General features: G+C 38.6%; 2 protein-coding genes across 3 annotated transcripts in view; one reads left to right on the forward strand and one right to left on the reverse strand.

The window, feature by feature from the left end:
- Positions 1 to 2654: 2654 nt before the first annotated feature.
- bri3bp (bri3 binding protein) lies at positions 2655 to 10364 on the reverse strand. The gene is made up of 3 exons (XM_050051317.1): positions 10043 to 10364; positions 7319 to 7421; positions 2655 to 7214 (listed from the first exon to the last, which is right to left on the reverse strand). Exons 1-3 carry the CDS (start codon positions 10217 to 10219, stop codon positions 6793 to 6795), a joined length of 702 nt encoding a protein of 233 aa, XP_049907274.1. The 5' UTR covers positions 10220 to 10364; the 3' UTR covers positions 2655 to 6792.
- A 2384-nt stretch (positions 10365 to 12748) lies between these two features.
- Positions 12749 to 16678, forward strand: part of stpg2 (sperm-tail PG-rich repeat containing 2) — an 82488-nt gene continuing 78558 nt past the window's right edge. For both annotated transcript variants that reach the window (XR_007570368.1, XM_050051338.1), the window contains exons 1-3: positions 12749 to 12987; positions 15352 to 15455; positions 15593 to 15760. Coding sequence is in view for 1 of the 2 variants with exons in the window: in XM_050051338.1 (XP_049907295.1) it covers positions 12882 to 12987; positions 15352 to 15455; positions 15593 to 15760 (378 nt within the window). In the remaining variant the exon portion in view is untranslated. The remainder of the gene's footprint in view (positions 12988 to 15351; positions 15456 to 15592; positions 15761 to 16678) is intronic.

Genomic DNA, 16678 nt, shown 5'->3' on the forward strand with positions numbered 1-16678 from the left:
TCAGGGTTTGATTTTGGTTTTGGAACAGGGAAGAAACGTATATCTTTTTCCAACCTCTCCAGGTAACGAGTATCATTAATACACAACGTGTCCCAGCCACAACATTTAGCTTTAGGAAATCTGATCCAATACGCTTTTGATCAAATTTTGGGAATATTTCATCACAGTATGCTAGCTGTTCATTTTGTATGTGTGGTGAAAAAAAATCCATTGTGCATACACAGACCTGGTTCTGTAAATTGAAAACTATTCCAGCCAATCACCAAAGGCCATGGATGTATAAAGAGAAAGGCACTGGGAGCAGAGATAGAGGCTGTACTGACAGGAGAAGTGTATTTGTTTGGGTGTTGAGTTCAAATATCCACAATCTCTCTCCAAAATCGCTGACGCCACCTGAGTAAATTTGGCCACACATTACATTCCTGACTGAAACTATTCTAGTATTTTATGTGTACATTTAATACTGATTACATTGTCAGTTTCAGCATCTTAAAATGGCAGAATTTTCATTGTTTGTTCATGTTTGTAGATATGCAGGTTACCATCTCTTATAGCAGACAGTGGCTGCTATATCATTCGATTCTGTTTTAGAGAATTATCTGCAACTAGGACAAAATGGACAGGTTTGGAGGTAGGGTTGTCACCATACCAGAATTTTAAACTTTGATACAATTCTAGCATAAAACAATGATACTTAATACCTCTTTTGGTACCATGGCTAAAGAAACAAGCCCTTGGCACCCCAAATTATGATGACAAAATGCAGAAACAGCCACAGGTTGAGGACCAGTTGATTTTTCTTTCCCGTGGTTTCATCCGTGCAGCCTTTTATATAGCTTTGGTACTTTCGATACCATCAATTGTATAATTAAAGGAAGTCGTATTGTTATAGATCGAAAAAATGATATCGAAAAATTATCCAAGTGTATTTTTGACAACTTCATTAGGAGGTGGATCAGTAACCAGTTCAGTGGTAATGTACTCTCAGGTGCATCCAAATACAGTTTTGTAAATATGCTCTCAAATCATAATTTGGTTTAGTATCTACTGAACATTGGCTTGTTCCAGGCAGACGAGGCGCAGCAACAAAAGATCACAGGTTAGGGTGAAAACTCAGTGTCTTTGCCATACAGTGCTCAGGAATCCATATTTAGTAATTAATTATTTTTCTAAAATATAGGCAACACTACAAGCAGTAGCCAACCAAAGGTGATCAGACATTTAATTTAACGAGGATTTACTGTTTGGGTGTTTGTCCCTCTAAACATCACCAGCTGATTTTATATATCTGTGTTTGACGTATTATGATTAAGTAATAAACAAATCATTTGATAATATCTGAGGAGTAAATTGTCGCTCTTTTCGTCATCGGAGGGTTTTTATTTAATATGCCTCTAATATGAATGCTTGCTTTATCTTATCCAGTAGAGTACTACAGATTATAAAATCACTCAGTGCAGACCAGCTCACTGTGAGAGATGTATCCCAATACAAATCAATATGTACTTTGTGCCTACTGTGAGCAAAGATAATAGAAATTCAAATTAAAATAATCTTATCCAGTAACATAACTAACTTTGACATGTCACTGGCATGTTTCAACAAGTTTACGCATGTTGTTGTAAGACTAGAATTTTCTTTCAGCAGCCACTGGCCAGTTTCCACTGGAGCTCCACAGGGTAAACTGTTTTTCTTAAGGGTAGCATGACAGTGTGTTTAAAGAATGGACTTCCCCCACCCAAGCTTTCCCCAACTGTTTGCAATCATTAATTCACTTTAACAAGAATGTCCTCGCCTGCTGTGTGAGCCACAACACAGCCACAGACTGTTGTTTTGAAGCACACTTTGTTACATGAAGAGGATCAACTAACATTATCGAGAGTGTACACAAATACCTTTCAAGGGTATTTTCTGATTTGTATGTATACAGCAATACAGTACTCCTACAGATGACACTAATTTTATTACTTTTTCATGGTGTCTACAGATGTAACTAAGCTAAATTTAAGACTTTAAGACATTCTTAATAGCACCCTGTTCCTTACCTTATGAACAGTAAGGAAAAATGACAGCAGTTTGGTGAGTTTAAGTTTAATGTGTTTAATGTAAAAAGAAAACAAAACCTCATCGCTGTCATAAATGCTATTTACTATTGCCATTCTACAGTCTGTCCAATGGTTGTAGTCAATCATTGGGTCTGTTAGGCCCCTAGAAATTTTCACCCTAATGACTGTAAATATTTAAGACCCATTGAATCTGAATTGAAGACTTTTTGAGGCCTTACATTAAGAAAATTTAACACATTTTAAAACTTTTGAAGGACTCATAGACACCCTGTTTTTAGGCTCTTGAGGATATGGACTTTTTTTGTCAAGTTAACTGTTAAAAATGAGCATCTATTCCAAAATGGGCTTTAAGAAAAGAAGATTGATCAGTGCCACCTAGTGCTGGAATTGTCCTTGTTAGAAAGTTATCACCAAATAATGCTGGTGAGGAAAAAATACAATCTAATTGACATTTAATCTTCAAACATACTTGCATTTATCTCAAATGATTCCTATGAGTTTTGATATATTAAACATAGTAAATTCTGATTACAGCATAAATGCTCACCCACACATTCATATCTTCATGAAATCATTAAAGCAGAAGTCTTTGTCATACCGTGGTGTTTAATTTATTCAAATCTGGACCTCATTTTCACTGACAAAAAGAAAAAAAAGGAATGATTTCTCCATGGACAGGTTTTCATAAAGACACACACTCACACAGACAACAGCAGGCAGGACAGTTTGGTGCTTGCCACTAAAGTACAGAAATATTCAGATAAAAAAAGGTCTAAAAATATTGATGAAATGGAAAAAAAATCAACACAATTATTAAACAAAAATATAAATTATTGGCACAGCATGTTATAAAAAGCAGGCTACATGGAATAACAGGAAAAAGTAGGACAGAGTACATTAAAATAAAGGAATCACCGGCCATTTAACCGGCGGGTTTAACAGACAATAAATATAATCAGTGCTGAGGGATGTCGACAGAAACATCCACTGGCATCTTGCAACATCCAAGTGGTAATGACAAGTAGTAAATGAGTTGGCCTACGACGAGCGGCAACTTTAAGTTTACAGTTTCTCTGTTTTCTCAAGCTGGTTTTTGTCTCACAAACAAACATTTTTGTGGTGCTAGATATAATCAATAAAAACAGTGAGAGAAGTGTGCAGTTCAAAGAAAAACAGTTTCACTCCTCATCCTTCAGTTTTCAGTGTCTAAAATACAACAACCTCATAAGTACCTCTCAAAATCCTGAATCTTTCGAAATGTTTACTAAAGCTTTAGTACCACCATCCATTGGGAAACTGGCTACAAACAGTCCTTCAATTACGTTTCAATCATCACCTTCATAAATTACACATACTGTCATTTGGAAAACACACACAGGGCTTTAGACCGTAACCACACAACACAAGACACCAGCATCAAGCCCCTCTTTCAATCAGCTTTACCTCTGCAAATCGATTTCCCAACATATTATACAGTGGCTTTGTGTCCAGTTAAGTGTTATATTTGATGCACACAGTTCAGTACAGTCGTCATTTCAAATGTGACTGAAGTAATGCAGAAAAATAAGACTCATAACACAAAATAATATAATTAACTTCTTGACTAACTCCATCACATCACACATCACATTCTGTAAGAGTTCTCTACCTAGGCAGTCAACATGTATATAATGTAACATAATATTATAGGCATAAAGCATGCAAGAAAATCCCAATTAATTAGACTTTGGGTTTACTGGGGGGTGGCGGGTTACTGCGGGTATGAACTGGGTGTGTTTGGGGAGAGAGAGCTGTGTTCAAATATGAAACTGATTTTGCTGACTTAACTCCAACGAGGATGAAAGGCAGAGCAAAATATGAATCTGAAGCCAGCCATTGTACTGAATGTATTATTAAAAATAAAACATATGTGATAGTAATTATCTGACTGTGCTACTGATAGTTGCTGAGGATTTTGTTAATGTGAGTGTCGAGGGTATAAATACTCGTTGGTTCTTTGGCCTGGGTAGTGTCTTTAACTATACAAGACTACTGACTTGCATAAGCGCCGACTTGGGTGAAACATAGGATGGCCAATAAAATTTAGGTAATGTCTGATGATGTAAGGAGGCTGTGTGCTCCTTAGTTTGGGCTGTTTTTGGTAGTTATCGCTATAGTAGCTTCCAGGTGCTTTAACACTATGCTAAAGGCCTTTCCTTTACACTGGAGACTCTCTTTACACTTGTATCTGTTCCATCTCTAGTCTCTAACTGGAGTGATGTTGCACTGTTGAGACAGTTACGCACAGCAGATCTGCTGGTTAAATTTTGTGCAACCTGCATCCGACTGTTGTAAAATGACTACAGAGCCTCACATGATTATGTGCGCATCAAATGTGTCTTTGATTAACTAGTCTGCGCAGTTTCTTTTGCACGTCAGCAGGCATGTTGGAGACTGACACATTGAAAGCAGTTCACATCTCTTACTTAAATGAAGCTGGCCAAACTGTGGCCTGGAGCTGCACATTTTTAAGTATAATACAAATAGATGTGGCTGTGATGAGCAATATAATGTGGTAGAGATCATTCAGGTTCAAAACTGAACTTTAAAAAACGATTTCTGAAGTCTCAGACAATAACAAGTTTCCTCTAAGGAAAACTCTCTGCAGGATTACAAAACTGTCGGTGTGTCACGACTGAGGGAGCTCTGTGATTAAAGGGGGCGAAGTAGTGATAATGATGTGTTCTTTCTGATTCCGCCCCCCCTAGGTGTGTCACAGATGCACCAAGAGAGTGTGGCCACAATGACTTGTATCCTTAAGATGAAACTAAAAACAACATTTTTCTAAACTTGCACAGCATTAGGGTCATTTGTAATGTGTTTACAGAGTCCAGATTTTATACATTGAAATTGCAAAAACTATGCAGAAGGGGAATATGAATAGCTGAAGACATAAATGTTAAACAAGGAGAAGCATGGCAGGGAAAGTCCCACTCTTGTATAATGGCACATGATGAGGAAATATAAAAATTAATTGGCAGAAATAATGAAGACATAAAAAGCCCTATAAATCTAACTAACAAGCGTTGGCTACAGTGATGCACACCAAGCCTGTGTGTAAAACACAGCTTTAATAAGACATACTGTATGTATCAATCAGGCTGGTTGTAGATCTGTGGTGAGAGCTTTTATCACATATTAACATGAAGCAATTTAAAATATTGCACAGCTTTAAATTTTCCAACACAGAGCTAAATGGGGTTTTACAGTACAAGCTTGTATTTTTGCCACAGCATCAAAGGCACTAGCCCTAATTTAATGTGTAATCAAGTTGAGAAATGGTTCCAGTTTACGCTAAAAATCCTCACCCAAAAAGATGTATTAAGACATGCTTCAAACCAGTGTGACTTACAACAACTTGAGTATTTTTTTTCTAAAGCATTTTTGTGGATAATTTGCTTGTGCGTTCACACATGTACAGTAAATATTAACAATGCTTTCCAAAGCTGCAGTTCTAATCCCTACACTTATTCCATGCTAGTATCAAAAAGCTGGATTTGGTCATGACATAAGACATTTAACTTTTCAACATGATGCAAGAACACAAACTGTGCACCCATTTATCAATAAGTGTTGTAAGATACTGAGACAGATTTAAAACCATATCTGAAAAGCTGTAAAGTGGCTCAAAGAGACCAAGACATGATTTTAATATACTTGATATCTCTTTTCCAATTCTATGTGTGTAGGTTGAGTCCCTGAGATATTGCTGCCTGTCTGCATTTTCTCCTACTCTGATGGTGACTTTTTGATACAGTGCTTTACCATTTCACAAGCTTGAAACACACACGCACACACACACACACACACACACACACACAAAACAATAATGCATTTGCACACACCTTTGAGTAGGTCACCCAGGTTCATCTGCTCATGCACCCATACACAAAAACACACGCAATGAAAAGGAGGTCCTGATGTCAAACTATTGCCACTATGGGACGGTGACTTCATGAAACAAACTAGGACTACATGATTTCAACATTTTTGGATGGAAAATGGAATAAATAAATCTTACTATGAACAACTATCCAACATCTTGAGGATTTTTTTTTTTTTTTTTTTTTTACATATTAGAAATACAATGTTTATATTGGGCCCCTGCATCATACACCCGAACCCAACCCAAACCTTCAGTAGGTTCAAAAAGGGGAATACATGTTTGTGGACAAACCTGTGTAAGAATTGTAACCCCCAGGCTATTCACAAGGATAGAAACAAACAAACATACATAAAATATGATTATTCATTTAGCAAAAGCATTGACGATGCTTATCCAAACCCCAAGAATTCAAACCTCAGCTTGGGAATTTCTCAAAAATAGCTGAGGTGTAGAATTAGGCCAGCATTTAGAAAAAAAGTAGACATCCCTCTGATAACTTCCTCACAAATGTAGCAAAAAGCTTTCGATCAAAGCCTCGAAAAACAAACAGAAAAAGTGTTTGGTTGATTTGCGTTAGCTCCGAGTGAACTGTCCGACCTCTGAGGTTTTTTTTAGGTATCCTGTAACTAAAATAAACTCAAGCCATTAAAATACTGATTTCAAATCTAGTTTGTCTCCCATCTGATAATAGTAAATACCCAGTAGTTGTGTTGCTGCAGATGTGTACTGGAAACAGCATTCTGCCATCAGCTGCAGCTGGTTGTACGATATCCCCTCCCTCCCCATCATCCTCGCTGCTACCTACTGGTCCCCAGTGCGTTCCAGGCCGTCTATGACGCGGCTCAGCCTGATGTTAAGCAACCTGATCTGAGTGTCCAGGTGGTCGATCTTCTCTTCCAGTGAACCTGCACCGCCTCCCCGACGCCAGTACGCTCCCACGGGCCCCGTCATGAAGTACACCGCCATGATAAAGCAAAGTGGCAGCACCGCGCGCTCTGGGTCACCCTCGAACTTCTGCAGGATGTAGAGGCAGGACAGGGCGAAGAGTGTGACGCGCGCTAGCCAGAAGAAGCGGCCGAACACAGCGTGCAGCAGGTAAAAGAAACCCCCCAGGAACATGGAGAGGAACCAGTAGGCCACAAGAAAGGCGGCCACCAGGAGCAGGGCGCGTGCCGGAGAGTTGGTGAGAGATGTGGGGCTGAAGTAGTGGCTGAGGTTTGAGGCTACACAGGGGAGAAAAAGACAGAAAGGATAAAGTCTTACAATATGTCCCCTTCTTTGTGCTCATCTTTCTTTGTAGAAGTGTCATAAAAAATTTTAAACTCACAGTCGATGCCCATCACATCCAGCAAATCTGACCAGATCTTCCAGATGGTGTCCAGAAAAGAGTCCACGCCATGGACAAACCGCTCCGTCGTTTTGGAGAAAAACTACAGAACCCAAAAAATACGGAGAGAAGGGTGAGACTGTTTCATCATCACATTACATTTTTAGCAAGAGTAAAAAGAGAAGAGGGGCGTCAACCACAATTGCAGTTATGCAGTTGTGCAACAGTCATGATTAACAGATTATTCTCCAATCTACTGTCAACAAGAGAGCCACTCTGTGTTTGCAGTAGCTGCCTTATGTATCACAGTAGCCTGTCAGCCAAGTTTTGTTGGCATTATCCGCCGTTAATACTCATTTCGCTATTAAACACTAATTGCTCTAGCTGCTTACTATAATGTCTTTTGAAGCCTACAATATGAAGTGGACCGCACTAGAACCTGACACTACAGAAAAACATTACAGTCTTTTGAGCAATGCATATGTACAACACCATGCAATTTGTATCTTTTTTTTTTAATTTTATTTTTTTTTAATTTTAAATACTTTATTAATCCCCCTGAGGGGAAATTCATCTCTATGACTCTGTTAATGGCCTATGAGGCTATAAATTAAATAACTGCTTACTACTTCTCCAACTAACCATGTTCATACATCAGTAAAAAGTTAAAAAGACTGAGCACGTGCCTTTTTCACAGTGTGAAAGCAGACTGTTCATAGGAAGCAATCTGTGTGACTACCTACAAACAAATGCACATTTTTGCCAACTCAAAATTGAGGCTGCAACTAAAGATTATTTTCATTGTCGGCTAATCTGTCGATTATTTCTTCGATTAGTCGACTAATCATTTTATCGAAAAATGTGTTAAAATGTTGAACATTTGTCGGTATGTCTATCCCAAACCCCAAAATTATGTCATCTACTGTCTTGTTTTGTACTCACACCAAAGGGTTTTAGTTCACTGTCATGGGAGAGTGTGTAAAGCTGCTAATATTTGAATGTAAGTAGCTGCAATAAGAGTATTTTGGGGTACTTTTATAGAACTTGTCTATGAAAAAAAAAGACTCAACCCAATTAGTCAACTACTAAAATAGTTACTGATTATTTTGATAGTCGATTAGTCATCATTTAGTCGACTAATCGTTGCAGCCCTACTCAAAATAAAGTTATCCCCAAGACAATAAGTCTATAGGTCAATTCAGTGTCACTTGAAAGTCAACATAAGTTAAAATGCAGACTAACTAGAGCAGTGGTTCCTAACTGGTCCAGCCATGAGGTCCAGATTTCTCCTTTTGTCATTAGTTCAAGGTCCATAAACTTTAATATATGCAGCGTCATACTTGCATTTGGCCATGTCGTTGAGATAGTTTGCTGTCTCTGTCAAGTAGCTAGAAGCTAGTCACTCATTCTACAGTAGGGAAATGGCACTTCAAAATAAAAACCCTGTGCTGGAAATTCATAGTACTTCAAAATAAAGTGTGTTTTTTTCCAAGTGAGTCACTTGCTGCCCATTCAGAATGGACCCGCAACCCACTTTTGGACCGCGACCCACCAGTTGGGAACCACTTAACTTAATAGGTGGTATCTTATTTAATAATAAGATAATCTCAGCCATGTTTGGTAGGAGTCGCGAGAAGAGGAGTTTGGTGCACTGTGTGCAAATGATCATTTCTCCATAACTTTAATCAGCTATTATTCGTTTGCCTGTTGTTATCAGTAATACAAGACTTTCATTATTCATTTTTAAAGGGAAGCACAACTATAGAGCACTTTAGAAAGATGTACAGACACAGTATATGTAGGAGGTATGCAGATGAAGAGGGGTGATGCTGATGGATTGGTTTATCTATTTATCTGGGCTTGGTTGAGATGGGGTTTGTATGTCTTATATCTAAGACTGTTAATTGTAAATAAGTTTGGGATAGTTGTTGACAATTTCCTTTTTAAATAAGACATGAATAGTGAGAAGGGGGTAGGATTACATAAGAGTACACTTGTTCCTACTCTTTTTGTGTCTGTTGATGTTTAATTTTTTATATTTTAATTTGCTCAAATTAAAGTCATTCATTAATAACTAATTAATTCACATGGGCATATCTGAGTAAATATTTTTACAATATAGCTACACCTGCTGGGTGCAGTCAGACAGTGTCTAATCACGTGTGTACAGTATCCTCACACATGTCACTTTGGTTTCATTTGGCGGCTACAAACAGGAACTATCATTAGATTTCAAAATGCAGGAAGTGCCGCAACGATGAGACATGAATGTATACATCCACTTGAGAGCATACAAGCTCGTGTTACATTAGCAAGAGCAGCATTTCTAATAATTTGGAGAGGAGGTCGACATAAAGAAACAGCTGTCCCGGCCTGGACCACCGTACATGCCATCTGTGACATTAGATGCACTTGCTGAAACACCAGGAACAATGAATGAGAATATTGGCTACACGATACATTGCACAATTTAAGTGTTACTGTATGAAAACACACCCTTTTTTATCATGCAGGGCAGCGTTACATCATATGACATCTCTTAGAGACGGATAAAACACGGTATAATGGCTAATTTTTCAAAATGGCATCCGTGAAATTGTTGGCCAGGCCCGGGCGCGCTTGTTTCCTGTTCACCACACTCACACCACAAGACCGCCTTCTGTGCTAGCTTCTCCAAAATACAAAAAGGAGCTGTTATGTTGTCAAAACATGTCCTTCACTCACTTTGTACAACCCTCTGATATTGTCCTCTCCGAAGACACTGCTCAGGGTCTGGTAGATACCGTTAGCTGCCCGTCGGAAGCTGTTCTGGTTGCTGGTCCTGCTCCTGGCCGCTTCGGCTGTGCACGACAGAAACGCGGAAAGCACCAAGAAAACCACGAAAAACCTGATTCCCTTCATGGCCCCAACAGTCCCGAGATGTCGCGCAGAAATGTGTATCAAAATGGTTCAATGAAACGCGGGATAAGACTGACTGTTAGCTGCCTGGAGTGACACCTTGGTGGGGGATGAGACGCTGACTGTGATGGTGGTGATAACCCGTGCTGCCTTGAGGGACGCCTCGTAAACTCTGCTTCCCGCGCCCAAATATGCCTTTTCGTGTGAGTAAACGCCTTCGATTTTTCCTTCTGTTTGCTGTAAGCATACGCATGCCAGCTGTGAAAAAAGACCCATCAAAACTATATAGAGTACAAAATTAACAAATTCATATTTATTACGTATTTTTTATTATTAATTTGCCGTTTGAAACACATATCATAGCTCTGGTTTCAACATTTCCGATCACCCTTAAACGCCTCTCTTGTGTTCACGGTCTATGAAGCAGGACAGACTCATGTGAAGCTCACTGCTGCCCTCCAGTGGTGAAGTCGTCTCAATGGTCTCCCTCATTTTTGCCTCCCATTCCTGTACACCAAACTAATTTCTTATGTCATAGAAACTCTATCATGCTTGTATAAAACATATCTGCATGATTGCATCATTCACTCTCCCAATACTGATGTCTATAGTGACAAAATTAAACTACTAACCAAATAATTTAGTAAATAATTACCCCAGTTCTTAGCGATCAACTGTTTTGTAATTGTCCTCATCAATTAGAAACAAAATTATTACTTATACCTAGTTTTGTCTGATTTTCTTCTCTAATCAGGTAGTGTAAGCCAAAGCTGTATGTTATTCACTCTCCATGTAAATAATGCTTTTTAAAAATATCTACATGTAGCCTATGTGTGTTGTTCATAAGGAAAGAGAATATTGATAGCCCAACCCATTTTTTTTTTTTTAATTTTACAAGAAAATTAGCTCTTCTGATGCGGAAAAGGTTACATGCCATATTTTTTCAAACAATGATCTAAAATGCTTTCTAAACTTGGCTTACACCCAGATCCCTGACAACACATGTTTCTGGCTATGATATGGTCAGTATCTCAAGGTAGCAAGGTTATTTATTGTCAAACAAACAACAATTACAAGAGCGGTCTTTGCCATCGAAAAACTTGGTAAACTCCAACAATGCAATTCAAATAGGCTGCATGTAAAATAATAATAATAGGAGAATAGTAAGATCACACAAGTAGGAACAAAAAGAGAATATAGATATAAGGATATATGATAGTACAAGTTAAAATAAAGGATAAAATATAACATAAATAATATATGAAGTGAGTGATAGAAATCAATAGTTGCACGAATAGACAGGCTATGGCAAGAATGTGCTAAAATGTATTTGTTTAACAAGTCTGTAAATAAATATGTATATACCAAGGTGCAAACAGTTTTAAAAAAAGGTGCATGATAGACCTTGCTCTGGCACTGTGCATGTTGTAAAAAAGTTTAACAGATAAAAGAGAATAAAACAATAAAAAGAGTTAAAAACAACAACAACAAAGTCTATCTTTATGACATTTTCAGATGTATAATTCTTTCAGTAAATGTCTTCTGTTCCAGTCTTACTGACTTGGCAGCCTTTAGATGTGAGTAAAGTCTGAGGGGGAGACATTGTAATGTGAGTTTTAGGGGAACAGGATATCACCTTGAGCATATGGATGACTGTTTTCTGTGACTAACTGATAGACTTTCCACTTTCACTTTCCACCAGTGAGAAGCTGCCCACTACAATTAAAGTGATCATATCATTAATAAAATGCAATATATGTCTCCCTTATATATGATGATTATTATTGTTGCTGCTGAGTTGTTGGATGCCCTCTTGTCCGACTAACTTTTCCTCCTGGGGATTAAGCCTATTATAATTTGTCAAATCGACTACCAGTGTGCAGAACAAACTTTCTGCATCTGAGATATGACAGGAAGTTCAAATAAGGACACAGTTCACTGCTGCTCCAGCGAGGTAGGCTATTTGTTACTTGGATAGCTTTCCCCTGAGTTCTCATTATCCATATCTTAACTACAATGTGAGGCCGGCTAATAGTGCTGGAGGAAGTAGGTCAAGACGGCAAATAATGATAACAGCAGTGGTGACAAGTGGCCACATGCAGGAACAGTACTACAGAAACAAGCAGTGTGTTGCTGAAATTTGATTAGGATTTTTTTTATGATGAACTATGGTTGCCCCTTGACAACACTAAATATTAAAATATGCGCGGGATTAATGTAAAATAGACTAATTGTAGGAATATTTTACTGTAGATGAAAAACAGATTTAAGGTGATTTCACAAAAATGCAAGCACAAACAATTATTATAATAAAGGCAATGCAATTTATTGGAGTTATGAAAATATCCAGGTGATACAGGTGGTAGAAAACATAAATATGTTGTTGGCCTAAATTTTGGTACCACACTCATTTTGGTTTCCTCTGTGTGCATCTGATTTGTGACATCAGTCCCTGTGTGACTGCGGCATGTGACGGTATGTGGTATCCTAGCAACGACGCACGCAAAGTTAGTAACGGACAGAGGACTGTTTTAACCTTGACGCTTAAAAATGTGATGAAGTGACACTATTATTCGGTTTCAGAGACGACTCTAGCAGGTGTCCGAGTTGTACAAATGAAGTTTAGCTAAGCTACCAGTCTGTTTTCAGGGTAAGGTGAGTTGAAATGTACGGACGAGCTCCAAGAGTGACTTTCCTGTCAGCAGCCGGCACTTCATCAGCAGTTGGCCCGGGCTCGTACGACGTCACAACAAGCAGTCCTAAACTATCAGGTAGGAATTAGCTAATTAGCAACAGTTAAGATTTGAGGGACAAAGTTATAACATTAGGCTACTCAAGTCTCGTTTCAAATCATGAACATAACCTGCTTGTTGTTTTACAGCTTGAGAGAAAATGTTTGCCACAATGCACATTATTAAAATCATAGAACTATAATGATTAAAATCAACTGAACTTTAGCTAGCATGTTAAAATGCTAATGCTAACCCTACCGGAAAACCGCAAGCTAACATTAGTACTTTGGTCTTGTACCATAGTCTTTTACTGAAATACAAGTAGGAATACCACAGTGTAAAATACTCATTTACAAGTAAAAGTCAAGAATTTAAAATGTTATGTAATGTTAACATTGAAATATACCTAATGTAAAAACAGTGAAAGTAGCCTTAATTTATTAGAGTAGGGGGTATCTATCTATCTATCTATCTATCTATCTATCTATCTAACACACACACACACACACACACACACACTGGCCACTTTATTTGGTACACCTTGCTAGTACCAGGTTGGACCCCTTTTGCCTTCAGAACTGCCTTAACTTGGTGGCACAGATTCAACAAGGTGCTGGAAACATTCCTCAGAGATTTTGGTCCATATTGACATGATAGCATCACACAGTTGTTCCAAATTTGTCAGCTGCACATCCATGATGTGAATCTCCCGTTCCACCACATCCCAAAGGTGCTCTATTGGATTGAGATCTGGTGACTGTGGAGGCCATTGGAGTACAGTGAACAAATCGTCGTGTTCAAGAATCCAGTTTGAGATGATTTGAGCTTTGTTTTTTTTAAAGGTTATTTTTTGGGGCTTTTTGCCTTTAATGGACAGGACAGATTGAAATGGGATGAGAGAGAGAGAGTGGGGGTTGACATGCAGCAAAGGGTTGCAAGCCGGAGTCGATCCTGCGACCGCTGCAGGGAGGCGTCACCTCTGTACATGGGGCGCCGGCACTATTCACTACGCTGCCGACGTCCCGATTTGAGCTTTGTGACATGGTGTGTTATCCTGCTGGAAGTAGCCATCAGAAGATGGGTACACTGTGGTCATAAAGGGATGGACACGGTAAGCAACAATACTCAGGTAGGGTGTGGTGTTTCAACCATGCTCAGTTGGTACTAAGGGGCCAACGTGTGCCAAGAAAATCTCCCCCACACCATTACACCACCACCACCAGCCTGAACCGTTGATACAAGGCAGGATGGATCCATGCTTTCATGTTGTAACACCAAATTCGACCATCTGAATGTCGCAGCAGAAATCCAGACTCATCAGACCAGGCAACGTTTGACAACCAGACAACCATGTCACATTCAGAGTCACTTAAATCACCTTTCTTTCCCATTCTGTTGCTCGGTTTATGCATGATTATGTTTAAATACCCTCAGAAAAAGCATGTTAAAAATCTTTTAAATTACACCAGTTGTCACAGTCAGAAACTGTGAAATACGGTTATTTAAATTATTTATTTAAAATAAATACAAGATACAACCATTTAAAGTTGAATGTTCCTCCCCTAAGCCAAATTAAAAAACATAGCCTAACTCCCTCCCCAGTACTTAAAAAATATTTAAAGTGCCTCCCACATTTTGCACTACCCCCTCCCCTCTCATAAGGACCAAACAGTCCCTAACGGCCCATTTCAGAACCATATATATTCTATTACTGGATTATAATTAATAAAGCACAATTTATAAACTGCTTTAATGTTAAAGCTGGTAAAGGTGGGGCGAATGTTAACTCAGTGTTGACTGCTGCAGGCATCTTAATTTATTAGTTGATTTATTTTTAGTATTGATAGTCTGAATCTGCAAAGTAGCTTGTAACTTAAGTTATCAAATAAATGTAGTTGAGTAAAAAGTACATTTGACTCTGAAATGTAGTGAAGTATAAGTATAAAGTAGAATAAAATATAAAAATATTAATTATAGCACAAGTGCCTCAAAATTGTAGTTAAGTACAGTACTTTATTAAATGTACTTAGTTACTTTCAACTTTTGCTTGACAGTGACAAAGTCCAAATTTAATTGATTTATTAATTTAGCATAAATATGACACCACATTCAATATTGGGGCGACCTCCTGCTCACCTGGTAGAGTGTGCACCTCACGTAAGCTGAGTCCTTGGCAGCAGCCTGGGTGCGAATCCAACCTGTGGCCCTTTGCTGCATGTCATCCCCTGCCAAGTTTAAATTTTTCCTGTTCCTGTTATTTTGTTTATTGACTGTAGTACTTTAAACACAATTGCACCAATGCAATACAAACACAAACATAAAATCCACTATCTAAACTAACATAATGAATGAATCAATCAGCAACTTGTATATTCTACTTTTGTATGTCTTTCATTATTGTAGGTGGCTATGCTCCATTCCTGACCTTGACGGACAGACAGTCAGTATTCAGTCAGTCCGGTGAGATTACACCAGGACCTGGACAGTATGACTCCTCACCTGTCAAGGTAGTGTACTTATAATACCAGAGGAGAGCAAGGAGGAGGATCTGTTGAGGAAAATACTGTATGTTGTTGAGGGAATCTTTCTTGATTGCAGCCTCACTGTGTGTGCTTGTTTCCCTGTTGAACCAATGTCTCTTCAGCCAAATATCCATGGTGGCCGCAGTCTGCAGAACCGCTCCAACCGTTTTGAGGATGTAATTTCGAAGGTTCCAGGCCCCGGGGCCTACAATGTACTGCCTGCCTCGGGAAACATGCTAAGGGCTGTAACGGCTAAAGCAGGACAGGCTGAGAAGCTTGGCAGGAAAACGGTAGGCATATGGGTGAAGTTATTTGGGCAAAGTAAATGAGCAGTACATTTAGTTGACTTTTATACAGTATGTCCTTTGTAAATATAAGAATATATGTGGAATCCACCGTGAATCAGAAAATCTTATACTGTACAAAAGATAGGCGTCGAGTTTAGCCATGCAGGCTTTTACTTTTGCCCTGTTGGCGTATCTACTCCTAGTAATCAGATGCTTCTTTCCTGTGTATAATCAGTCAGCCTCATATTGAACTGAAATATTCCTCTGTACTGGTGAGGTCATCCTTTTCCAAACCAGTGCAGTGTCTCATCCTCTCTGAGCACTACACACACACACACACACACACACAGTTAAACATTTTATTTTCACACATACAATAAAAATACAATAAAATGTAAAACTCTCCTCAGCACTGTGTAGTGTGATGTGCTTTATCTGTGTCAAACAAATGATATGAATAAAAGGGCTTCCTCCAAAAGTGGTGACTGCCAATACTCGCAGAGACAGTACCTTGCCAGTACCTTAGCCCTTATCTGTAGCAGTTCTGCCATCTGCAGACCGCTCAACACCACTCAACAGAGGCTGCTATTTTTAAAACCTTTGAGAGGAAAAAAAAAACTTAAACGTTATAAAAAGAACGTTTGAAAATGTGTTGCATTCAGTAAGGCATACTTTGAACATGGGAGGAGAAACAAAGGAAGGACATAATATGACATCTTTTGTCCGTAATAAGTCAGACACTCTATCACAGCTTACAATGTAAAGCCTCTTATTTATGTAAAAGCCATTCTTATTAAGCAACAGAGGCTCAAGTTGATTAATTTGATTTTAATGGTTTAAGTGAGGATTATCTTTATCCTGAATATTAAAATGAGAAAGAGGATGTTAAGCACAGGGAGAATGAGCTAGTTTTCTGACATG

Source organism: Epinephelus moara, chromosome 8 (assembly GCF_006386435.1).
Source record: "Epinephelus moara isolate mb chromosome 8, YSFRI_EMoa_1.0, whole genome shotgun sequence".
Lineage (NCBI taxonomy): Eukaryota > Metazoa > Chordata > Actinopteri > Perciformes > Serranidae > Epinephelus > Epinephelus moara.